The sequence below is a fragment of the Micromys minutus genome (assembly GCF_963924665.1).
Source record: "Micromys minutus genome assembly, chromosome: 27".
Taxonomy (NCBI): Eukaryota; Metazoa; Chordata; class Mammalia; order Rodentia; family Muridae; genus Micromys; species Micromys minutus.
Window position 1 is genome coordinate 34,633,683 of NC_137962.1, and position 26,366 is coordinate 34,660,048.

At 51.5% G+C, this 26,366-nt stretch overlaps 1 protein-coding gene across 5 annotated transcripts in view; it reads left to right on the plus strand.

Moving 5' to 3' along the window:
• Window positions 1-448: 448 nt before the first annotated feature.
• The window catches only part of SHISAL1 (shisa like 1), a gene marked incomplete at its 3' end in the record, with an annotated part of 110,764 nt that continues 84,846 nt past the window's right edge, over window positions 449-26,366 (plus strand). For all 5 annotated transcript variants that reach the window (XM_080939532.1, XM_080939535.1, XM_080939531.1 and 2 more), the window contains exon 1: window positions 449-709. Coding sequence is in view for 1 of the 5 variants with exons in the window: in XM_080939533.1 (XP_080795659.1) it covers window positions 604-709 (106 nt within the window). The remainder of the gene's footprint in view (window positions 710-26,366) is intronic.

Sequence of the window (26,366 nt, forward strand, 5' to 3'; positions counted from 1 at the left end):
GTGATGGGGCCCCTGTGTGACCCCATGTGGGGAAAGTAAAGAATAGGAATTGCTGGTGACTTCAACCCAACCTGCTCCAGACAGGTGGGTCTGGTCGGCTTCACCTTTGAGGAGTACCGAAGAAACTGAGGCAGCCCCTGGAAGGGAGCATCCAGCCTCAGTTCATGCCAGGATTTGCTTTGCTAACCTGTCATCAGATGAACCTCTATCATCCCAAGAACCTTGGGACTCAGGTCCAGCCCTCAGTTTTTACAGGACCAAATCTTCTAAGGTCTCTTCTTCCTTCTAGAACATTCCCAAATCAGGGACAGCTCTGCCTATAATGGGCTAGTTTGAGTGGCTGGAAATTTCAGCTGGGATCCTGGCGTCTGGGGAAGGGCCGGGCTCTAAAAATAAACCCAGCCTCAGCCAGAGAGCGGCCAGCATAGCTGGTGTCTGAACACAGTGCCTGACACTTACACAGATGACAGTGGCCCCTCCTGGCTGTGGAGCCCTGCTCTGGGGAAGTGGCCCCCTTGGGTGGGCTGGTGGCCAATGACCTCAAGGAATATCTGACCTGGGGTTTGAACACCCCCACAAGCACTTGGACATGTGTGCCCCAGCATGAGATGTGCGTGCCTTAGGAGCGTGGCCTGGCCCTGGACCGCCTGGACTAGCTTAGAGAGTCAGCCTTCCCTTTCTGATGGACAGTGGCCACCATCTTGTACAGGTAAGGAGTGGGGTATTGCTCCCTGGGGAAGAAGTTGCCTGTGGCCCTGGGATGAAAGGAACTCAGTGGGAGGCAAGGGTGACTTCCTATGGTTATGTCTGTATAAGGATTCACCTCCTGGGGAGGGGGCCAATGTCTGTGCCTGCTTAATGTCCTTTCTGTCTTTCACGATTCCTGGTCACTTCCCAGCATCACAGTCCTGTCCCCTTTTGCAGAAGTGTTGCTGAGGCTGAAGTGCAGTTTCTACTGAGTGGCAAGAAGCCCAGGCCTTTGGGAGGAGAAGGGTGGTTCCTTCCTGTTCTGAGGGGTCAGTGGGACAAGTTTGGCTGAGGATCTGCACTACTGGGGGGATAGCTACTGATCCCTAAAATGATAGAGGCTGTTCTGGGTCTCAGTCTCCAGTTTTCTGACTCCAGTGACTTTCAAGGCTCACCTGGAAAAGACTGTTTTAGCAGGATCTGCACTGGGTGCTGAGCCAGGTCCAAGGAGACTGATGTAAAAGTGTGTGACCCATCATGCATTGGGAGCCCCAAAAGGCTGTCAGCTTGGGCTTTCTGCCTCCCTGGCTTTCTGTGCCTTGTCCCTGGACACACAGCATCTTCCCCCAACCATTAGTGCTGATGGGCTCTGTGGGTGCTGGTGTGGGTGTTGTGGGCAAGCCTGAGGGGCCTGGGATGATACTCAGTGAAACTCAGAGAAAGGAGCTGTGATTGGTTTTCTTTGCTGTGGAAGAGCTGAAAATTTCTACAGCTGGATCCAGTCAAGCTGGTGGGGCAGAAAGGACGGTGTAGGGGCTTTTCAGGAGTGTTTGGACCAGGGATGTGGCTGTAAGAAGGGGCCTGGGCCTGGGAGAGAGGCATTCCACTGGTCAGCTGAGAAAAAAATGCCTGAACTGGGGCTGAATGAGAGCTGGGGTTGAGGTTTGGGCTGAGGATAGGGCTGAGAACATGGCTCCTACTAGAAGTACCCAAGATGCCCGTGCCCCACCCACACCTCCCTGGCTGCCTGTTCACCGTCATCTAAGGGTTGGCCCCTGGTCTCTCTTCTCTGGCTGGTTCTGCACATCAGGGGCCCAGCCCCTCTGACGGTCCCAGTCCACCTGCCCCAACTCCAAGCTCCCATACAATGTCCAGTCTTTGCATGTGACATGCGTGATGAAGATCAGGTGATTCTCATCTTAGCTAAATTTCCAGCAGGGGCTCGCTCCTGCAGCCAGTGTACCTTTGCTCTGTGAACTTGACAAAGCCCTTGGTCCCTCTGCAACTCCATCTTCTCATGGATTAAAAAAAAAAAAAAAAAGGCTCTAACTCAGCTTGTTATCAAGGACCCTTAGGATTAGCAGCAGCTCTTGGTACCAGAGACAGGAGGGTGTGGCAGCCCGGGTCATGCCTGGAGGGGAAGTGTGCTTTGTACATAACCCTCAGGGCTGCAGCCAGGGAGGGGCATGCCTTCTACATGGCTGCCTTCTATTCTATGGAATTATTATATAAGCCTTCGGTTGACATTGTAATCCAGGCTGTACTAGAACCTGTGATGTAGCTCAGGCTGGCTTTGAACCTGTGGTTGTCCTCTTGCCTCAGCTTCTGCAGTGATGGCTCTTATCTTCTGATGAAACCCTGGGCCTCCAGGGACAGCATTTCTCAGCACATCATAGATCTACAACAAAGCCCAGTGAACATGAGCATTCACGTGCTCACACATGAGCATTCACGTGCTCACGGCACACGTACATGTGCACTCCCACACAGGCTAGTTGGCCAGCAATAATTCTCCCATGGGCCTCTTCTCCTTGGTTCCAACTTTCACTCCAACCCTACCTGGTCAGGAAAATGCCCCGGAAGCAGTTCCTCCCCCTGTTGCTGCTTCTTTCTTCAGAGTCCAACCAGTACGGTAGACAGAGGCTGGTCCACAGCCTTACACAACTCCATTGTATGGGATAAGGTTCATGCTGAGGGCAGATCTGGGGCCCAGCTCACTTCAGAAGCCACTGTCAATTCACAAACTACTGTCTCTGGGAACAGTGGCTTCATGTTAGCCAGTTGGCTTCCTGTATAATGCAGGTTTGGGACTGTGTTCTTTTCTTTGGTGCCCATTCACCAAGGTTACTCATATACACCCACGGTGCTGGATGGAAGCTGAGGATTCAGAGATGCCATGGCGTCAGAGGGGGCCAGGCCATGGCCAGGCAGGCTTTGTAAAGGACACCTGAAAATCAAAGCAAGACCCTACAGTAGCAATGACAGCTTGCTTGTCCCTTTCAGATTGAGAGGACATTTCGCTGGCCGTTCTCACGAATAAAGAATCTGACTCCACTCACACTCCACTGTGAGCACACCAGATCCTAATGCTGCTGTGAGTGCAGTCTTCAAAGAGGCCTTGGATGGGGCATCGCCTGCCTGGCTGGTGGTACAGAGGGTGAATTCTGCCCAGGGGTGCACCCTAGTTCACTACTGTACCGTTCGTTAACCTTAACTGCCCACTGAGGAGGAAGGACCCTTCCTTTCGCCCACATGCACCTCCACTACATTGTTCAGCCCTTGAAGCAGGAGGGCTGTATACTAAACAGCCTTGTGACTCACAGAAACATGCTCAGTTTCTTAGTTTCTAGCTGTGGCGTGGCTGCCACGGTCAGGGATGCTGGCCTATCCTGAGGCCTATGCCTCTCTTGCTAATGGCAGACAGGCCAAAGCAAACGCCACTAGTCCATTGAAGGCTCACAGCATTCAAGCACAGACCACACACCTCAGATTGCAGAATTTCTTTGCTTTCCTGGACAGCCTGCAAGGTCAAATAGTGGGAAGAGAGCTGCCTCTCTGCAGAGGACCCTGGCCTTATACCATCTTCTTCTTCCCCTCTCCGATTCATCTACCCACTCCTGTCTTTGCCACAACTCCCTGAAGGCAGGCCTACCCATGCCACTTTCCCTATGGGGAGGAGGGGGAGGTTGTCGTAAATCTGGTGCATTCTGCCAACTTGTCTTTCCGAGAGGCCCGCCCGCGCCACCGCCAGGCGCACTGAGTTGCCCAACAGCACATGCCCCCTTTGAAAAGTCCCTGACACCCCAGATCTGTCTTGCTCATTTTGCCTCCCTCTGTTGTCTCTGTCTCTCATGTCCCCACTCTGAGATGGCCTTTTGCTTTCCCCCCCCCCCCCCAAAAAAACCTCTAGCATTAGCTCCATTGCTCTCTTAGTAGCACACCTTGGCTCTGAACCTCCAAGGGGACCTTTTCCAACACTTTGTCTTGATAGAGGTGTCTTAAGTGGTGGATGCAGAGGTCAGCAAGTGTGATGGTTCATATCAACAACTTAACAGGGTCGAGATTCACCTAGGAGACAGACAAGCCTGGGTATGCCTGTGAGGAGGTTTCTAGATTATGTTAACTAAGGAGGGAAGACCCATCTAAACAGTGAGCCGTGTTGCGTGGTGGGCTGGGGTCCAGGACTGCTGAGCATCTGTTCATCTCACTCCGGTTCTGACCGCGGATGCAGTGTGACCAGCTGCTTCAGGCACTTGCCACCATACCTTCATCAGCATGAGGGACTGTGCCCTAGAACTGTGATCCAGATAATCATTCCCTTCCTTACTACAGCAACGAGCAAAGTCAAGTTCGGAGTCACTACAACAGGTAGAAACAACCCCAACCCCGGTAGACAATGTCCAAGATGAACAATGGAGACCGGCAAACATCTGAAGACCTTGGAGAAGTTAGAAGACTCTTCCCAGGCAGGCTCCCAAACGGCAGAAGAGAGGACTGGGGTGAGCTGAAAGGCTGTCTGTACTCTGGTGGTCTTGCTACCTCATGCTGAGCAAGCTCTTCTCTCTCCAGTGTAGACACTGCAGAGGGGCCACTCTAGGACCTTATCGGATGTCGTATCTCTCACCCAACTTGCTCCCTCAGAACTCCTGTGAGCTCTCTGGCTCCAACCCTGGATTCAGTGCCAGGACCCCATGATCCCGGTCCTGGAACTGGAATCGTCCACTCTTAAGTCGTGCATTAAGTACAAGCCTTGGAGGCAGTGGCTGGGCTTTGGAGAGCTGGCCAGCCTGCTGAGTAAAGAGAGGGCTGTGGCTTAAAGGTCACCCTCCAGCACAACTTTACATTCACCCGCAGCAGAAATGATCCGTGGCTCAGTGTCCTTAGTCAGCGAAGGTGTTTAATGCCAGCCTATGCAGACTGAGAAAACTGGAGTTATTTTTCGTGGCTAAATATTCCTGGGTCCCCCAAGACCTCGAGGCTTTGGGCAGAGTGCAGACATTCTGGACATGAATCTGAGACAAAGGCATTTGTGTGAGACACCTCTTCATACAAGCTTTCTAGTGAGACCTAGGAGGTAGGAGCCCAGAGTCCTTATGACCATTGAGAATGTTCCCTTGGCCTCTGTTTATCCATATGTGGAATGGGCTGATGCTGTCTGCCTGGGACCCTCCTTTAAGAGGGCAGAGAGAGTTAAGAGGCAGAGGCTCTGGGAGTGAAGATGTAAGGAACAGGGACAGTGGGGACGAGGCTGGGGGTGGTGAGGATATAGAGGATGTCCCTTGTGTTCACAAGGGGAGAAGGGGCAGGAACTTGATCACTTCACATCTGCAGCAACTGTGTGTTTAGGAAGAGAGAGGCTCCGGAGTCAAGCCAGGTGCAGCCCAAGATCAGTACTTGTCATCATGAAGCTTAGTGACCACTCTTCCTCTTGGTACCTTCACTGCAGCAGTGCCCAGCATCTCCCCCTCCCCACTCCCACCTCTCATTCTCTCTCTCTCTCTCTCTGCTCAAAGTGAACTTGCAGAACAGGAGTTGTGGACCACCCAGGAGTACTTGTTCAGTATGCATGAAGCCCTGGGCTGGATCCCAGTGCTCTGGAGGTAGAGACAGGAGGAGTTTAAGGTCATCCTCAGCTACAAAGTAAATCTAAGGCTAGCCTGGGCTACATGAGATCATGTCTCAACAACCAAGTGTTTTCTTTGACACTCAGAAAAACCTTCCCTAGTCCTAGGAAACAAATCCTTCTCACAGTTTCGGTGGGAAGTCAGTCTCAGGGCCATGGTGGGATGGACAGACCTTGACTGCGTCCAGTAGACTAAGTGAATGTCCCGCTTGTGGGATGGGGTAGGGCCAGCTTCTCCATGTGGGTATCACCCACTGAACTCTTGGTTAGAGACAACATGACAACCCCTGGCTGAGCCTATCTCTTCCAGGAAATGCATCTGACTCTGGGCAACAGACATTTGGAAGGGACAAAGAGCTCAGGGCCTTTCTTCCTGGATCTCCTTCCTCCCCGTCTCAGCTTTTCTTGGGCCCTGCCCTGGAGACTCCCCACCCGGAACTATGCCAAGGGGTCAGGATAGGTAATAGAAGCCACCCCCTGGCTTGTGTGGGGAGATGGGTCACCTGGGGGCCTCTTGATGTACTGCTGAGTTCCCGAAGGCTGCAGATGGCCCCTGTGTGGGTTGCCTGCCTCTCCTCCACCTGCCTCTCTCTGCTGCTGACCACTCGTTTTTTCCCTCTCTCATCTCAATTGGCCTCTTCAGTTATTCAAATGCAGGGCCTGTTTTCCCTTCTTGATTTGAAATGTGGATGAGTGGGGCATTTTTCTCTTATCCTGTCTCACAAATGTGCAATAAAAACCACTCACCAGAGCTAATTGAGTCATCCTCCAGCCGCCCCGCCCCCACCTACCCCAGAGGCTAATCCTCCTCAGCAAGAGGTACTTAATGCTGGAACCTGCCCTGTTGGGTCCAAAGGTCCTGCCTTGATCTCTCCTTGCCATGGGGAATGGCAGCGCTTGTGATAAAGGTGAGGGACACAGGATGCTTAGCCTCATTGCCCTTCCCAGAGACTCTTAGTTCAGCCTCCATAGCACAGACCCCGCCCCCTGTCCTTGGAGCCCTGCCCTGGTACACAGACCCCGCCCCCTTTCTTGTGGAGCCAAGCCCTGCCCTGGTACACCGGAGCAGAATGATTGGCAGGGTCTGAGACACAGGTGACTCTGTCCAGTGTGGGGATCCTATGGCTGCCCTCTTTCCTAGCTGCTTCCTCATAGAATGCTCCATCAGTGTTTTCCCCTGATGAGGACCACGGTGGAAGGGACCCTGCTGGCTGCTTAGCTAGTGGCAGTAGCTAAAGAGACCCAGAAAGAGCAACCGACACCTAGATACTATAAAGACATCTTATCTCCCTCTATTGTCCCTTGAACTTTCTTGCCTGTCCCTTGGCCCCTGCTTTGTTCTAAGGACACCTGTCTTTCTAGTAAATATTTAGTCTCGTTCAACTGTTGCCAGAGATCAGGAGCAGTGGTTGATTGAGCCTGTAGCAGGGAACCTGGTGAGGGGGTAACCTGAGCTCCCATAAACCCCAGCAGCACAATGCCCACGGCATAGGAGCCCCGACCGTGCATTATTTCCTAGGCAGGGATCTGTCAATGCACAGTCCTGAGGACATCTGGTCCCTGGATCTCTGAGATACAGAATTTGTGGATGAGCTGTGGGTAACAGGACTGAACCAAGAGAAAGGGGAGAGCTGGGTCCATCCTGGAGCCTTCTTCATGGTTGCTATTCTCCATGGTAGCTGGTAGTCAGGGAAGTAGAGAGAAACCTATTGAGGAGGACTGAGGCAGTATTCAAATGATATGCAAAAGACCCTGAGATGTGCAAGAGGGCCTGAGATAGCTGCTAGACATGGATGCTATGTATGTAAGCATGTGTGTATGTATGTATTATGTATGTATTATGTATGCATGCATGTATCATGCCTGCATATATTATGTATAAAGGCATGAATGCATGTATGTATGTGCATGTGTATGTGTGAGTGTGTATGTATGTTTGTGTGTATGTATGTGTGTGTGTGATGTGTATGTATGTAATTGTGTATGAATACATTTATATCTGCAGGATCTGGGAAGAACATGAGGGGTTCTGGGTAGGGAGGAATTTGGGTTCTCTTCTCTGGTCCTTTGAGAATATGAACCTAAGGACAGAATCGTCTATAGCCCACTCCTGTTCATTTGCCATTTCCTTGACTGGGGCCCAGTGCAGAATGTGGACACTCGGCTGGTGATTCCCTGGAGTTAGGCTACATAGCAAAGAATTAGAAATTCATATGCCCAGAGGCTATTAGCCTGCAATGTGCTCTAACTGTCATTGTAAAGTGAGGGCCCAATCCCCTTGACCTAGGCAACTTACCTCAGAGTCAAGCCTCCAGTGCCTCAGCTGGTAGCCCCAAGTCATAAATCTCTTTGCCACCTCTCATCTGCCACCAAGCCTGCTCAGAGTGTCTTCAGAAGGTCGCTCCCAGCTTTCTGATCTCCTTGAGATCAGTCACTTAGAGGGAAGAGCTGCTTCTGGCAAGCTCCGCTCGCCTGCCAATTAGCCCTGTAGATGTGCGGAGAGAACACCACACACAATAAAAGCCTAGAAGCAATTAGGGTCACTGCGCCTTCTGGTTCTTGCCTCTGCTCCTCAGAACAGTCACTTCACTGAGGATTCTGAGCACTGTCAAGACTCTCGATGTCCCAGGTCTGAGGTTAGAGCTCCAAGGGTGGGCAGGGCCAAGGGGACTCAAAGGGGCTAGTTTTCACCCTGCTGTCAAATCTGGCCTCTCATAGCAGGGTGCCGAGGGAAGGCTAGGGCTGAGGTGTGAATGGGCTCATCTCCTATTTGGTTCCCTGTGACCTTGGTTAGTGACTGAGGTGCCAGAACCTTCCTGGACCTGTGATCAGAGGTGTAGAAGTTGGGAGGGGTACCAAATGCCTGTATTCCTAGCATTGTAGGGAAACAGAACAGGGGCTGCAAAGTGCTGGCTTGGCCTGTGTCCTCCATCACTGGGAAGGTCCGAAAGGCCAACAAAGTTGGTGGTGACAGCTCTTAGTAAGCAGCTGTTATGCAAGGCCATCCAGGTGACAGGCACAGGTAACCCTGGCTCCTTGTGCACCTGAGCAGATCCCACCTCTCTGTTAGGAAACAGAATAAGTTGTGCCTTGCCAGGCTGCTGCCCAGATCTCATGCCACGACACGGCCACATGCTGTGCTGTTAGCAGTGTGACACAGATAGCAAAGGAAGTTGCTAGAACCCATATGTATTAATGAGCACTGTGGCCAGGGCACCAGACTGGCTTTGTGTTGGTCTCTGTGTGGAGCTCTGTGGTCTGTCCCGAGCAGGAGGCAGGAGGATATGTTTTGAACAAACGTTGCCTTGGCTGTAAGACTTTGTGTGACCTGTGACCCAAAGGCACCATGTCTACAAGGTTCATCCATTTGGTGGTGAAAAACCTCCCCCTTCACCTAACCCAATATTGTGCAGAACAGAACTATAAAGTACTTCTTTGCCCTTCCCCTCTGGGACATCCCACGCTCTGTAGCCCGCCTTTCTGGTCCATCAGCTGCCCCCACGTTCCCACCATAAAGGCCCTCCCACGTCCTGGCCCTTTCTCACCTCTGCAGCTCCTCCTGGCTTCTGCCCCTGCCCTGCTTTGTTCCAGAAAGTTGAGGCCTTAGCTTTGATGGTGCTTCCTCTGGGACACCAGCACCTCCTACCAGCTTACACACACTCAGTCTGTCCCCAGGCAGTTTGTGCCAATGTATCGTAAACCTCACTAATCTGCATCCTGGACATAGGACTTAGAACCCATGCGTTCTAGGAGAGAGCTCAGGACCAGGCAACCTGAATCTGGGTTTGGGCACCACACACCCTGAAACCAAGAGGAGTTGGACCTCAGGGGTCATTCTGGAACACTCCCCCATGATCCATGGTACAGCCTGAACACTGGAGGCTCTCAAGACAATACCTTCCACTTTGGCCTGACCTTGCAAAAGTTAAGTCTAGACTCATTGTCATAGTGTACCCAGACACCATAAGCCACCATGGCTGACTGTATGCTGCTGCTACAACCAGATACCTCTGTGCCTCTGCAAGGCTGTTCTCTATACCTGGAATGCCTTTCCATGTCTGTTGAACCCCGACTCTGCCTTCTGTTAGTCCTCCTGTGTGACTCCAATGTCTTGTTCAAGGCTCTGCTCTCTCCTCAGGCTCCTTCAGGGAGAGGACTGGGTCTTGTTGCTTCACGGATCCTTATAGCTAGTGTAGGGTCTGGAGACAGGAGCTGGACGTCTGAGAAGCAGAGGGATGGCATGAGAAAGAGCTATGTCATTCTAGGAGTGGGGACAAGGAGCATTTCAGCTCAGGCAGCCAGGGACACTTAAGCCGAGATCTGGGAGACTGGTCCGGAAGCAGGACTGGTTGCAGCCTCCTTCCTCTGTGCTTTGGGGGTCTCCACCGGCCCAAGGCTTCTGCTGCTGTATTTACAATTTAAACTAAATTTTGTTTCCTGGACCCGGCTGGTGCCGTGGCCACAGCTTTGTTGCTGGGCTGGGCTTCTACCTCTGCCTTTGTCACCTGTCAGAGACCTTTGTCACCTACCAGAGATAGCCTTGGCCCTCTGTGGAAGCAGCAAGGGCTACCCAGGGAAAGCCAGGAACCTAGCTATCTGGGTTCGAGTCCTACATCTTCATGTCCTCTGATTCTGAGTGAGCTAATGTGTCCCTCAGAGCCCGGTTATAAGCTTTGTTATCCACATAGTATCCATTTCAAAGAGTCAGGAAGTCTCCTGTGTCCTATGTTTGTTGTGGGCATGACACAGAGAGCATCTGCCCACACCGACTCTCAGACACAGCCATGAGTTACACCCAAACCACCCCAAATCCAAGAATGCCTCCCAACCCCAGGCCAGAGCCTTCTCCTGCCTTGACTCCCTACTTTCCCATGTGGCAGCCCCCCACATTCTCACAGCTCCTCCGGACCCCACAGCTCCCACCTCCCCAAGATTCACCAATCTGCGCTTCCACACCCTTTCCAAGCTCCTGGCTTCCAGGCTGGATTACCTCTTCCCATCTGCTTCAAGGTCACGGCAGTGTGTCTCAAGGTCACCGTGTCTTCTCCCCTCATGGAGTTAGCCTTAGTGATTTGATTCTTCTGGAAGGGGGCCCTGGCTACGTCTTCCTAGCTTCTCAACTCCTCTCCCTTTTAATTTAAGAAACGTTACACAGGAGCATGGCCACCTGAATTACACATGCAAATCTCACAGAGAGTGTAAACCAGAGTGTGCCAGCCTCCCCCACCTGCTCCCATCCTCCACCCAGGCTCCCTGCCCCTCAGCTGAAGGCTGATCTCAGCTCGGGCTTTGGATCCTGTCTGTCTTCTTTATACATTTAACAACACGCACCCACACATCTTACCAGCTCGGTAGCACACCTGGGTCCCCTGCTCTGTAGTGTGACTTTCTCCATGGCCCGATCCTCCTCTATCTCCTGCCCTTCCCCCTGCTTCGTGGTGGGTTTTTTTTTTTTTTTGTTGTTGTTGTTGTTTGTTTGTTTTTTGGTTTTTTTTTTTTTTTTTTTTTTTTTTGCCTTACAGAGTCCAATTGGCTCCATGATTTCAAACCTAGGTCACTTAAGCCTGCCTGATTCTAACCATCACCCTGGTTCTGTCATCTTCCTGTTTCTGTCTCCCCTATCAGACAACAGCTGGTGACATTGGGTCTGATCCCTGTTTCAGATTTTCCAGCACCTTTCAACAGTACTTATGGTCAAGGCTGGACTCCGTCTGTCCAGGGTCCAGTATCCAGTTGCTCTGAGCCTGGGACATTCCACTCTGACACCTCCCCTCTCTGAGCCTCTGCCTACCTGTGTCTGGCCCACCAAGCAGCAATGCCCCTGCATCAGTTCCTTGAGTCCCTCAGGCTGCCTGTCCTAGTTTGCCTTCTGTTGCTGTGATAAACACTATGACCAAAAGCATCTTGGGAGCAGCTTACAGGTTAAGGTCCTGGAGGGAAGTTGGGCAGGTGCTCAATGCAGGAACTGAAGCAGAGACTATGTAGGGATGCTGCTCACAGGCTTCCCTGAGGCTCATGGACCAGGACTGGGTACCAGGAGGGACTCAAAGTATCTATCATATGACGTTCCCATTTTCAAACCACACAGTGTACAGGGGAGATGGGCCTGAGATCGGTGTCATCATGTGTGGTCCCCTTAGGTGGATAATACAGAGGATGCCCATCACTTCCTCTTGCCTTTCTTTCTGTGCCCTGTTTTCCCTTGAGGGAACCCTCTCTACCTATTCTGCTTCCTGGAGAATCAGCCTGTTGGCACACTTTTGGGGTGCTGCTTTATTGGGCTCTATGATATACCACCTTTTAAACCATTATCCACGCCAATCCCTTCCAACCCCCAACACTCAGTAGGAGAGAAAGAGGTTAGAGGGGAGGGGGGTGTGGACCTCTTTAGACTACTTCCTGCTGATGAGGGGCGTTGAGTTCTATGGGGACAAGTACAATCTTCATCGCCAGACTATCTCCAATCAGCAATCCAGCAATAGCAAACCTATCATCATTATCATCATCATCATCATCATCATCAGCAGCAGCAGCAGCAGCAGCAGTAGCAGCAGCAGGAGGAGGAGGAGGAGGAGGGACCACCAGGATTATCAGCAGAGAGAGCAGCCACCACAGGCCCTCTTGGGGTGCTCACATTTATATCAATAGTCCTCAGCACTCCAAAATAAACTATCTGCAGCTGACAAGAATCACAGCCCTTCTAGAACACAACACAATCACAGTCAGCGGCTGTGGACAATCTGAAGCAGCCCCATATCCCACACCTGGGATTTAAAGCAAAAACATAATTCGCATAACTGTGGGTTTTGATTTTTTTTTTAAAGAAACCAAACTTCTCATTGCAATCAGCCCAGAGGAAGATGAAATGTGACCCAGTGTCTTAGTTTTGGTTTTATTTGCTGTGAACAGATGCCATGACCAAGGCAAGTCTCATAAAGGACAACATTTAATTGGGGCTGACTTACAGGTTCTGAGGGTCAGTCCATTATCGTCATGGCAGGAAGCATGGCAGTGTGGAGGCAGGCATGGTGCAGGGGGAGCTGAGAGTTCTACATCTTCATCTGAAGGCAACCAGGAGAGGATTGGCATCCCAGGCAGCCAGGAGGAGGGTCTCAAAGCCCACCCCCACAGTGACATACCTCCTCTAACAAGGCCACACCTACTCCAACAAGGCCACACCTCCTAATATGCCACTCCTTGTGGGCCAAGTACATTCAAACCACCACACCCAGGGTTTTCAGATTTTTACAGCTGAGCACCAACATGCTATGTGACCTTTAGGAAGCCACATGACCTCTCAGAAACCACAACTCTTACACACCAGAGAACACAATATTTTCTCTAGCGCGAGTGGTGGTATGGGTCCAAAAGGTGAAATGAGTCCAGGTCCCAAGAAGGAGAGGCAGCTCATTTGTGGCCAAATTGGTATTCATCCATTGCTTCTAGCCTCTGCCTTTGGCCGTGGGCTCGGAGCTCAGCCCATCAGCATTCAGAAGTAATCATCGGGTGTGATTAATGTTCCTTCGGGCCTCAGGAGAGACTGTGGGCTGTGGTCATTGTAATCAGACTTGTGACAACCAGTGGCATTAATAAAAATCATTAGTTCCCGGCAGCTAATCCCGAGAAGAGATGGACTGACGGGCCATTTGAATTCTGTCGCTCGGTGTTCTGTTTCTAATCAAGAACAGTTTTAGACAACTTGTCGGGAGATGCAGCAGACAGCCCAGGAAGGAGCTGGGCCTGCTTGGACCTCCTGCTCTGATGGAGCCCAGGGCCTACCCCTTCCCCACATTGCTCTTTACAACAGGGCCAGCCAGGCGCCTCCAGTAACGGTACTTTCAGACTTCTGGGGGGAGGCCAGGGCCAGGTTTTAAGACATAAAGCTGCCCGGGTCCCTCTCCCTGGAGCCTTTTCCTTATCTCTCAGCTATCCACACACCCAAATCTTAACTCCTGTGAGGGCCTGGGATGCGCTCCTGTACCCTGCAACTTCCCCCCACCTCTCCTGTTCATCTGACACACCCCATTGGCCTGACCCCTGGAACATTCCCTTTCCTCCCTGGCTCAGTACCTATGTGTTCTCAACACTGCCACAGTTTCCACAGAAAGACCCCACTTCTCCCTTCTCCTACTGCAGAACCATCACCATTTCTGCATGCCCCATCAGCTGCTTGTGTCTCCCCAACATCCCCACAGCTGTTTTGCTTACCGTACCCACTGATACTTACATTTCCACACCATCACCATCCAGGCTTGAGCACCCCTCAAGAGAGACCCCTGACTCACAAGTCCTGCAGTACGGGGCCTGGGCTATAGTGGGTGCTCACTGAATTTCGTGGGACAGGAGACAACACACAGGTGCCAGTATGTCCCTGCCCTCCAGGAATGCCTGGTGACAATAGACACAAGACTCCAGGAGATGCCACATGAGAGTAAAGTGGTAGGGAAAAGAAGTGGCTGACATGCCTTGGCTGTGCAGAGTTCTGGGTTCGGCCCGCCTCCCTGGATCTTCTGCTCAGACAGCCCTATCTCCAGTGACAACCCAAAGCACCCCATGGCCATCAGGGCAGTCGTTTTGTAGCTACCCACTGGTGTCAGGACCACCTGTCTTCAGAAGCACTCAAGCAGGAGGCAGAGGAGAGCTTCGCGGTCCCTACCAGCTCCCAAGCCTCTGAAACCACCTACCATAGGGATTAGGGCAAAATGAGCCTGGCATGTCTTCGCTAACTGCCTGGGGCTCTGCCAGCATCTCCTTGGCTCTTTGCCTGGAGGATACATGTACCTTAGGGTCTGCCAGCGGCCAGTGAGGCCCACCCCAAGTTCCAGGGCATCTTCTTTCTGAAGAGATTTGATGGTGGGTTGTTTTCCTGTCCCAAGCATCTGGAACAACCACAAACGCAGGAGGTTAAACAGCACTTCCTACTGGAGGGGGCCTAAGATGTGTGAGGCCCCAGGTTCCATCCCCTGGGCCTCCCCGAACAAACAAACAGACACAGCCCCCGATCTACTTTCTCCAGTCTGTCTATGGAGAACCCTGGTCACCTTCCCTGGCCGAAATCAAGGCGTGAGCAGATGCACTCCTCTGTGAAGTTTCTGAAAACTTAGGGCTCTGGGGGCAATCTGCTTCTTAAGGTGGAGGATTGGGTCCCCCGTGCCCTGGCCAGATGAAGGCAGAGAACTGTGATCCCCAGCTCACAACCTCAGTGTCCTGGCTGGTATCGGACATGAGGGTTGCTCATTTCCCTTCCTGATTCCTACTCCAGGGACCGTAGTTAATCAGCCTCTGGTAGACAACAAGGCCCAATTTTCCCACCAAGAAACTCCTCCTGAAATCCAGTTGGAAAGTCCCTTTGTCACGAAGAGGACAGTCACAGGTCCTTCCATCTTCCCCCCACCCCCTGCAATGTTATGGTGATATGCAGTCTGAGGACTGGGTCCCTGCTGGCATATAGCTCACTGATAGTTACTGCCTGTGAAGTTGACCCTCGGCATCTGGGAGGCTGACCAGACATCCTTCCTGTACTATGAGAAGCCTCTGAGTTCACTCACAGCAGGGATCAGCACTTAACAGCATATACGACACATCTGCACACACTGCCTCTTAGTTAGACCCGACCCTTAGAGTCACGGTCATCTGGCCATTAGCAGAGGAAGTACAGGAACCCAGCATGAGGACCTTCCCATATTCCTGTCTCCCCACTCCCACCCCACACCTTCAGCCAGGGCCAAGCCCCTGGGATGCCGATCTCTGCTTCAAGCCTTCCAGGTCCCATGGGTCCTGGAAGGCACCCTCAAGGCAGACTTGTTCTCATCCTTCTGCCTGAGCACACCTGAGAGCCTTCAAGCCCAGGGTCTCAAAAGAACCTGGAGGTTTTGCATCCTTGGCCCCACAGACAGGCAGCCCAGAGCCAGGGGAAATCAGGGCTTGTAAACACTGGAAATGAGGGCAATTAGGGAGAAGCTCTCTGCTTCCCCCCATTAATTCCAGGCAAGTGCACTTCATCTCTCTCTAGGGCCCTGTGAGTTCCTCTCCCCACTCAGTCCAGCACTAGGAGCCATGGCCCCCCGGGACTCAGCACCGTGTGCAATGGGAGCTGGAGGAAGGGTCTGAGTGTGGAAAGTGAACTGAGCTGAGTGAGTTCACGTTGCACACCTACTCTGTATGTGCATGTGTGTGTGTGTGAGAGAGAGAGAGAGCGCTCGTGTGAGTGTCCCCGTCTCTCTCCATCCCCCCCCCCTTCTTTAACAAGATGAGAGCTAGGAGCTTCCTGCAGCAGGTGGACTTTAACTCCACAGGCCTAGATGGAAAGCCAGGGCAGGCAGAGTGGGTAGGAGAAGGGCTAGCCTGAAGAAAAGATGGAGGTATGAAGATGTGGACAGAACCAAGGCAGGAAAGGGCTGAAGCCTGTGAACCCACAGCAAAGAGACGAAGGGAGGGAAAGCTTGACCAGACTCAGGGCTATGTCAGAAGCTTCTGGAATCCCTGGGAGACCTTCTGTGATAGGGCCTCAACTTGGGCCTTGCCTTTTAAAAGGCTGGTCCTTGGAAATCTACCAACCCCATCCCTTCTGTGTGCTCCATACTGCCAGGCTGCTCTAGGTAACCAGGGAGGGCTTCCTGGAGGCAAAGACAGATAGAGCCTGCACAGCAGCCAGGCCTGCGATGGAGAAACAGTCTTGGTAAAGATACAGCTAATGCATGAGAAATGTGGAGGCCTGTCACCATGCTGTTTACTGCACTGTCACCGCACTGTTTCCTTAGCAGTCCCCTCTTCCTCTCTTCCTTTATGACACGGGCAGGAGTGTGGAGGTCCAGAGAGGCTAGATGGCCACTAATAGTTGCAGAACTGGGATCTAGCAGAGGGGACCTGGCTACAACAGTGTCCCAGCCAGACCGTCGGGCAAGGGAAAGACAGTGTCAGTTTGAACTGTCCCAGGCTACGTCCGTGGGGGACTGGAGATGGCTGGCCAAATCCCTATGCAGGGAACAGGTCCAAAGGCACATTGCCCTTGTGAGTGTGGCCCAGTCTGTGGGGGCTGCTACTAGGGGCCTGGCTCATTTAGTCCCCAAAGTACAACCCACACCTGAACCAAGTGGGTGGAGGCCAAGGGCCTCCTGAGAGCTGGCGGTGACCGCAGCCCATGTAGAAGCCCTGGCAATGAGGTGATTATGTCCTGAGCTTTGCTTTAAAATCCTTAATGGATTTTTTCCACTCCATAAAGCCGCCCTGCGGTCTAGCAACGCTAATTGAGATCTGGGATCAAGACGAATGCTCTGAGGGCCCAGCCGCGCTGCCTTCCCCCACCCAGTGCTTCACCGTCTAGAGGAGCCCGGCAGCAGGTTGGATTGCCATCTGTCTAGAACCAACAAGCACGGGATGGTGGTCCCAGCCAGCCTCCCGCACACCAGCACTCTGCCTCAGCTTTGCAAATGAGGGTGTACTCTGAATTCACTGCAACCCCATAAACTGGGAGTTTCCCCCTATTTTGAACCATCCCATGTGTACGTAGAAAATCAGAGGCAACTCTGGCCCAGGAGCCCTTCCCACACAGCCATCCAGTGCTTGTGTATCCTAATGAATGGGGTGCTCACTTCCAATCTCTGCTGCCCTGGTAATCCAAGAGGTCTGACCATGTGGGGGTGGGGAAGGCATTACTCCTGGCCGACCTCTCCCATCTCTGCCTCTGTTCCATCCTTTGCTCTACCCCTAGTCCACATATTTCTCAGAGTTTCAGTCTCCTGTGGACTTCTCCCTGGGTCCTTCTCACCATGTCCACGGAGGGCAAGGGTAAGGGCACCTGGGGACACCTGGTAAGATGACTCCTTGCTGTGGAGTCTCAAGCCTGGCATCCCTGTCTAGTCCTTTGCACCTTTTCTTGGGACAAATCCTACAGTAACAGCACCAATGAGAGAAGAAATAAATACACTTGCAAATGATGCAGGTACTGGAGCTCTCCTAGGTAAATTCATGGCCCTGCTTTCCTGAGCTTGGGGAACAGGTGAAAGACTAGCCTTGGTGATCAGGGTGTGGCTGACTCACCACCCCAGCTGGGGCTGAGCTCAGGTGCACAGCAAGGGGCACACTCTTACCTTGCTCACTAGCTCACAGGCAGCTGTTGCTTCTTCCTCCTCCTCCTCCTCTTCCTTCTTCTCCTCCTCCTCCTTCCTCTTCTTCCTCCTCTTATTTTGTTATTTTTTAAAAAATATTTATTTATTTATTGTATATTGAGTACATTGTAGCTGTCTTCAGACACACCAGAAGAGGGCATCGGATCCCATCACAGGTGGTTGTGAGCTACCATGTGGTTGCTGGGAACTGAACTCAGGACCTCTGGAAGAGCAGTCAGTGCTCTTAATCACTGAGTCATTGCTCCAGCCCTCCCCTCAGCTTCTTCTTCTTCTTCTTCTTCTTCTTCTTCTTCTTCTTCTTCTTCTTCTTCTTCTTCTTCTTCTTCTTCTTTCCCCTCACCCATCCTGTTCTGTTCTTCCTCCTCCCCATCTCCCTCCCTGTCCCCTTTCATCTTCTACTTCTTTTCTCCTCCTCCTCTTCTTCACAGTTCTCACAGCTCACCTCCCTCCCAGACCTAGAAGATGTAGACAGAAGCCACCTGGGCTATGTGCCACCCAGCTACAGGGGCCACAGGAGCCCACACCATTCTGATAGGAGGAAAACAGTGCAGGTAACCCAGACACACTATACCTACCTCTCAAAGGGTCCCACCTCTAAGGAAGAATGCTGGCCCATCTGTGTGGCTGTTCCCTGATCACTCCTGACCTTCCTCTGTGGTCCAGACCTAGACTGTTGAATTAGATCTGTGAATATCCCAATCTTGGGTGACTTGAGGTGATTGATTTTCACTCTCTGAGCTCATCTATGAAATGGGATAACAGGAGGTCTTACAGATGACTCTGAATGCTCATGCATGAGTTTACAAAGTATGTCCTGGTATCTCAAATAGATGTCCTTGTCACCCTCCCTTTACCTGACCTTACCAGCTGCTATTTCTGCACCCCCTAGGTGCCTGCTTTGCTTGATCCTCCATGTTCAAAACTATACATGCTGGACTGACTCACTAGGAAGTCCCAGATCCAGCACCATGACATCCAACTCTGCCATTTTGGCAGGATACTTTGCTTCTCTCTGCAACTTTTAGGAGCCATTTATCTATTTATAAATGCATACTTCAAAGCCTGCTGGGATTGGGAAAGTGTCGAATGCACAGGTCACCGTGGGTGGGATGGGGATGATCACAGGGCCCTGTCTTCTCCCAGGTTGGCATCTCTGTTATTATGAAACCTTACTTTGTTTTCTTTCTGATGCTTCTGGTTGGATCACACACAGCTTTCTTTAAATGCTTTCTTGGGTGCTCTGTGTTTCTGATGCTACTGTAAGAAATTTAAATTTAAAAATTTTGTCTGCTAGCGAGAGTGAAAGAGGGGGAGGGAGAAGGAGGGGAGGAAAGGGAGAAAGAGAGGGGGCAACTCTGTCTCTGGGGATTCCCACCATGAAAAGAAGGGGCCCACAGCAGAAGTATATCCTCTATTCCTTTGAGATGAAGGTTTATATCAAGTGTCCACCCCTTGTGGGTTTATATCAAGCTCACCCTCAGGAGAGCTTTTAGCCTCCTTTTTGAGTACCCTACGCATTCTTGACCATTCCATGTGTCCATGATGTGTCCTTATCTGTCTCCTTGCCCGATGCAGAGAGCTTGGTTTAATGTCCCCCACCCCAACATGTTCCAAACAATGAGCCAGACTCAGTCAGCATAAGGGAATGAAGTGCTTAAAGTTGCAAGGATTTGATGAACAGTGAGCTGTGGTGAGACCCAAGGCTCCTGGAACCCCCTGCTCTGCACCCTACCCAGACTTGAGTTGGCACAGTAAAGCTGGATGATCCCCAGATCCCAAACCATCTGTCCCCTCGGCAGCTGGCACACGCCTGGACCCAGCTCTAATTGGGACACTGGGTCCCAAGCCTATTATTCTTCTACTCCCTTGGTTCCGGGCTGCCTCCAGCCTCCAAGCACTCTGGGCCAAGCTTCCTCCCACTTTCAGGTTGGAGATACTGAGGGGAGCCTATGTTCCCAGCAGCCTGGGATAGCTGAAAGGCAGCCATCACTCTCTGTGTGATATGTGCAGGGGTGACTATATCCACTTGTGGAGCAGACCCTGGCAGAACAGATGTACAAGGACACAGGGCCAGAAGTGGGACAGGGTCCACACAGCTGGAGGGAGCAGGGCATACAAGGCCACCCACTGAAGACCCCCTTCACCAGGACCCACTCACTCCAGGTATCCTATGGAGACTTTCTGAGGACCTGTGATGAGTTCGTAGATAGGACCAGAAGAATGGTTGTCTGGGGCCATGTGGGCTGAGACATAAGATTAGACCCAGGATGGTTGATTCATCTGAAGTTCCAGAAGATTCTTGGCCCACAGCCAAGTGCCTACTTACTTCCTAACCACCTCCAGGTCTTGATGATTGGACTCCTGTTCATCCCTTAGAGCTCGGGTGATCTCTGGAAAGCCTTGCTCGGCCCCCATCACATCCTGTCTCCATCACACCTCCACCATCTCCATCTCATTCCACCCATCCTCATCCTATTCCCACTGCATCCCATCCCATCTTTGTCCTGTCTCCATGGCGCCCCCAGTCTTCCACTGGCCGTGCTCAGAACTTCCGTTCCTGAAGGGTATGGAGGAGAAGGCAGGCTGAAGGCAACGGGGAAAGGGTCAGCTATCATCAGGGACTGGATCCATCCAGCTGAAATGCACACCCTGGCTGGGTCCCCTCAGTCCCTCTCTTGTGGTGGCAATGGTATATTCTCTGGGGACTGCATGGTACATTAAATACGTCACACACAGACCTCTGTCTCAATCATGGGTGGACAAAGCCCAGGTAAGGGTAGCCTCAGGAAATACAGACAAAAAAAATTTTTTTAGCCTTTAAAAAAGTTATATATTTATCTATTTTTTTAAAAAAGATTTTATGTGTAAATGTCTGCCTGCACGCGTGTCTGTGTACCATGTGCATGTATGTTGTTGCTGTAGAGAATCTAAGAGGATATCAGATCCCTTGGAACTGGAGTTACAGATGGTTGTGAGCCACGATATGGGTGCTAGGAATTGAACCTCTGTGTCTGTGATTTAAACCACTGATTCAGAACTGGAGAAATGGCTCAGTGGTTAGGAGCACTGACTGCTCTTCCAGAGGTCCTGAGTTCAAATCCCACAAAACACATGGTGGCTCACAACCATCTCTAATAAGATCTGATGCCCTTTTCTGGTGTGTCTGAAGACGGTTATAGTGTAGTTATATATAATAAATAAATCTTTTTTTAAAAAAAAACCCACTACACTAGAATCTCTCTAGCCCCAATACACTAGAAATGTTGGGTAGCAATCCTAACTCCCAGGCAAGAAAGGAACAGGGACCATATGGTGACTCCTGGTAGCCCAGGACCTAGGCGGATCTGGCTATGGAGCCCCTGAATGCCTTTTGGGTGCTGCCCACTGATGGTGTAATTTATTCCGTTTCTTTGTCCCAAGGCAAAGCTATAGTGAACCTCTGATGGATGAAGCTGGTCACATGATCACCATCTCTTGATGAGACATTTCTAGTAGAAAAGGCAAAAGAGTGTGTGTTCCCTGAGGCAGGTGGGAAGCTTATGTACTGTGGCCTCAGTCACCTGGCAGACAACTGGAGTCCTCCAGGTGGAGGACTCTTGTCAGAGTAATGCAGGCATTCCTGTGGGTTGACACCTATAGTCGTTGTCTAGAACTGTGGGCACACATGACCTCAAACCTGAGGCTAGAAATGACAAATTATTAATGTTGCAAGGTGTTGGATAAAGAAACCAAGGTATCAGCAGAGTTGGTCCCCTCTGAAGGACCCAGAAGAAGTCTTCCTCTTCCTTTTAGAGCCTAGTGGCTGCAATGCCCCTATGCTGGTCGAGTCTCTGCCTGCCCCTTCATTAGCTGTGTGTCTCTATCATGGGTATAGGACTCCCCAGGTCCAGCACAACCTCATTTTGATGAATACCATCGGCCAGGAGCCTGTTTCCAAGTTCTCAGTGGGTTTTAACTGCCAGTATAAAAGCAACCTAGAGTCACTGAGAAGGAAGTCACAGTGGAGAGATTGTCCAGATCAGACTGGCCTGTGGGTGGGTGTGTCTGTGGGGGACTGTCTCAACTGCTAGTTGATGCAGGTGGGCACAGCCTACTATGGGTAGCAACATTCCCTCGGCAGGCGGTTCTGCACTGAATAAGAAACCTAGCCAGCAGCTCTTCTGTGGTTCCTGCCACACTACTTTGGCTATGAAGTGAGTCTGTTGGTTGGGGGTACTGCTGTGTGGGTAGCAAGCTTGAGTTCTTGCTTTGACTTCCTCAGAGGTGGATTGCATGAAAGTCTTATAAACTGTCTCCTCCCCTAAGTTCTGGCCATAGTGTTTGTCACAGCAACAGACAGGAAATGGGAACACCAAGCACACTCACACGCGGAGCTCCCAGATGGTCTTCGGCACACTGGTCACCTCATACAAGAGCCTGGTTGTTATTCACAAGTGAGCCAGAGGAAGTGTGCTGTCACGTGTAACCACCAAGGAATTGTCACACCTTCCCCATAGGGTCCTGTACTGGGGTCCCAGCTCTAGCCAATTCCCCCAGAATCAGAGCCAGGTCACTTTCCCCGAGGCTACCTTGCAGGGTCCCGTCCTTGCCGGGGACAGCTGCAGTCTATTCCCTCTCTCAACCAGGAAACTGGTTCCAGATGTTCAAACATCAACACTTTGTTAATGCTGCCCAAGGCATCTGGTTTAGATGCTGCTGGAGAAAGGCTCCAAATGCTTCCAGATACCAGGGTGATGGTAATGGAGAGCCCAGGAGCCTGGTGACATCTCCACAAGAAATCTTCAAGGGATTCTGACTCTCGGGAAAAATCAAACCTCTCAATGGAATTCATAAAGCCCTCCCAGTCTTGTTTGGGCCACCCTGCGTCTTTCTCTGTTTCAGTTACATCCAAGATCCTGCCTCAGGGCCTTTGCACATGTTTCCCGAAGCCCAGCCCTTCCACCAACCAGCTGGTCTGTGACCACCCTCTGGGTCTCAGCTCTAAGTCTCTTTGGTTGGCTAGTGCAGGTCACTATGCACTGTTCTCCTGATGCTGTGCTTCAGTTAATAGGCAATTTGAACTAGCGGGGACCACGTGACTCAGATAAGGGTTAGTAAACGTGTGGGTATCTTCATGTAAACATGTATGTGTGCACATGTATGTACATGTGTTTCTGTGTGCATGTCAATGTATGTGCATGTGTATGAGCATATGTGGCACGTGTGTGTGCACACAGGCATGTGCATGCATGAATGAGTGTGTTTTTGAGCATTCGTGTGTCTGTGTGCACATGATTGTGCATATGTGCATGGACATATGTATGTGCATGCATGTGTGCATGTGTATGTGTGTGAGTATGCATGAGTGAGCTCTTGTGTGTGTGTGTGTGTGTGTGTGTGTGTGAATAGCCATCCCCTCCATGTGCAAGAAACCTAAGGATAGATCAGAGCTTTAGCCCAGACTTGGCTGCTTCAAACTGTCATTCATGTCATGGAAAGATGTATTTGCTTCAAAAAGCTTTTAAAGACCAGAGCCTCTTTTCAATGTCCCTGGCTTAGATGGAAAGGCCTGTCATAAAGGTGCAGCTTCAGGAAGTGTGGGACACTCAGGCGGTGAGGAAGAAAGAGTCTCTCTATGCTAGGGGGGCACCGCCAACTATAGCTGGCCCTGAGGGCCAGCCCCACAGTTAATGTGGGCTCTGGATCTCCTGGGACAATGGCTAGCTGTCTTGGCTGCCTTCTGGGGACCTGGGGATTGAAGACGACCTCTCCCACTCCCCAAACCTGACTGACATGGCCCCTCTGTGCTCCAGGCTGTGGCAATGGGTAACTACCATGGGCTGAGGACATAGTGCCAGCTCACAGAAGGTCACCAGTTCAAGCCCCTGCTATATCTTCTTATGCCGGGGGACCCAATCCTCAAAGAACTCTGCCCCAAATTTTTCCAAAGGCTACTTTTAGTGATGATTCTTAAACACTTTAACCTCACTTCTAGCCCACCACCCACCAGAGGTAGTGGAAAAGGAAGGATGCAGGGAAAGTAGACCTGTTTAGAAATTGTTCTATGGAGCAACTCCCGTCTGTGTTGTCAGGAAATCAGCAGTTCACAGGTCAGCAGTGGCAGCTTGCCCCACTCAAAAAATACTTCACAGACACACCATCAGTCCAGGTCAATAGTCAGGAGGGCAGCAGCAGTGGCAGGACCCGACAGGAACAACCAGGCCTCAGCTGAATCAGTACCGGTGAGCAGGAGGGATTTGGACCACTAGGGATGCCAGGAGAAGTTCTCTGCTGTGCCTCTCATAACAAAGTGAAGATCAGCGAAGACGCAAAAGCGAGAAGCAAGTCTCCCTCTCAGTCCCTTGAGTCCTATTTATACTCCCTTCAAACATCATGTGTCCTCCTCGGGTCTTACCTCAGCACTCCAGTCTGTCTAAGCAAAACTGCACATGGGTCTGTCTCAGATGACATCCCTCTGCCAGTCAGCCCAAGTCTGCAGGCGTGGCAAGAAGCAGCAACACGCCACCAGAAGTTTTTTTGGTGCATTTCTCTCTAGAGTCCTGACCCATGAACCTCAACTACACAACGTAAGGCGGGCCAACACATAGGTGTTGTGAGCAAAGAACCCTTCATCACGTGTCCTTTCACATGCTCGATTTACCAGAACATCCTCTCTCCTGAGTCTGCTTCAGTGACATGTCCCTTCACGTGTCTGCTTTAGCAAAACACCATCCCACACAACTGACTTTCCAAAGAACCCTTACGTTTCCACTTCAACCTAGTCACCTTCCTCAGAGCAGCCTGGGTGGGTGAGGGCCACCATAGGTGAACTTTGATGTCCCAAACCCTCTGCCTATCCTCTCACTCCCAGGGACCATCTTTTCCCAGAACCCTCATTGTGGGCTCAGGGAGGCAAGAAGACCTGAGCGTGGCTTGATTCTCTTCCACCTCTTGCTGACCTTCTCTCCTAACCCCTGGTGGCCAGTGTCCCTCTTAACCACCTGGCTTTTCCCAAATCCACACTGGTTAAAGACTGAACAGAGTCCCTTTGTCTAATGGCTTCTAGCACAGCATAGCTCCTGGCCACCAGGGCACATGTCTAGCTCCTGAGTAACTTGCTGTCCCCACCCTCTTGCATGACTCCCAGAACTTGCTTCAGATGTGGACAAACACAGCCAGGCCCTTCCTCTAGCATCACTATGGTTTAGCTGGACAGGAGGCTGAGCCCAGCCCCTATCACAGCCCATGGTCACTGCTGACCATCCCAGGTAGCCACTGGCTGTGACGTCTTCTGGAACCACAGCAGGCAGGGAACTTGGAAGGGCCAGTCATACAGAGTGTCTTCTCTAGATGAACTCAAACTCTCCACCCTAGCTTGCCTGGTCACACCATGTCCTTCCCATGGTGCTGAGAGATAGCCACACTGACTGGATAGGACCTGGAGCAGTGGTAAAGGGGTTCACAGACAACCGAAGGCTTCAGCTAGTGTATGCAAGCCAAAACTCCTTGGAAAAGGGGACCAGACCCAGTGTGGCCCAGGGAGCCTGGACTGGGGGTGGGTATCCTGAGAGCATCCTTGCCTCCGTTATGGCCCCTCAGTTTTGACTTCCTATGCTGCCTTTCCCAAAACCCAGAGTTCCTGTTCTCAGGACTAAGTGAGTCCCCAGTATCAGGAAGTGGGGTATAGATGTTCCAATCTTACATGTGACAGGGGGAGAAAGGATGGGGATGATGGACAGGAGGCAGGCCTTGACCTTTTCCTCTGTGAAATGGGGGGGGGGGTTGTGTCAGGGTGACGGCCTTTTCCGGTATGCTCTCTGGGTCAGCTCAGAGCCAGCTGGTTCCAGTCCCAACTCCAGCCTCGCCAGGCTGAGTGCCAGGGCGGGATTCCCAGAATGCCCTGGGAAGGCTCTGGGCACCATTCAGGCCACATCATCAGCCGAATGGAATCTCTCTCATTCGCAGGGAATCCTTCACCTACCAGCATCCCAGATCCAGGAAGAGAGGCTCTTTCCTTCTGGAGAGCTGGAAGCCATTAGGGCCAGGGCTGTCCTGGGCAGAGGGACAGGATATGGTCACTATGACTTCATAGCTTGGAAGTGAGCCTGACTAACCTTTGGGGCACTCAGACTTGCTAAGATGTATATGGTCCCCTTGGAGATCCCTTGAGCCAACTCTGGGACTTCAGAGGGACCAAAGGAGCCGAAAGCCATCATATTTGGAAGTCTGAACCTGCTTTTGTCATTCATAAGCTGTGTTCCCAGCTCCCAAGTCATTGATGGACTTTCATGGCCACCACCCTCTCTGCTTCAAAGTCTGCCACTTGTACAACTGGACATCTTGTCCATGTGTCACCAACCTGTCAGAATTCCCCTACAGTGCCCTGGTGGGGACAGACAGAGACCCAATTAGCAGCTGAGGTTAAGGGACTTGCACAGGGCCTGGAGCTATTCAGGATCACAGTCGCATATACAGTCCCTTGGCAGACAGGTCCTGAGAGCCAGAAATCGATGGGTTCATACGCACACATTCTGGCTGTTTTGAATAATTACCTTGGGCAGGTTACTTGTTGCTCTGGACTCCATCTGTAAATCTGTACAATGGGCCTGTGCACTGAATATGAGTTAGCACCTAGTAGGGTATTGCCCGATGTTTGTTTCCCAGTTGCT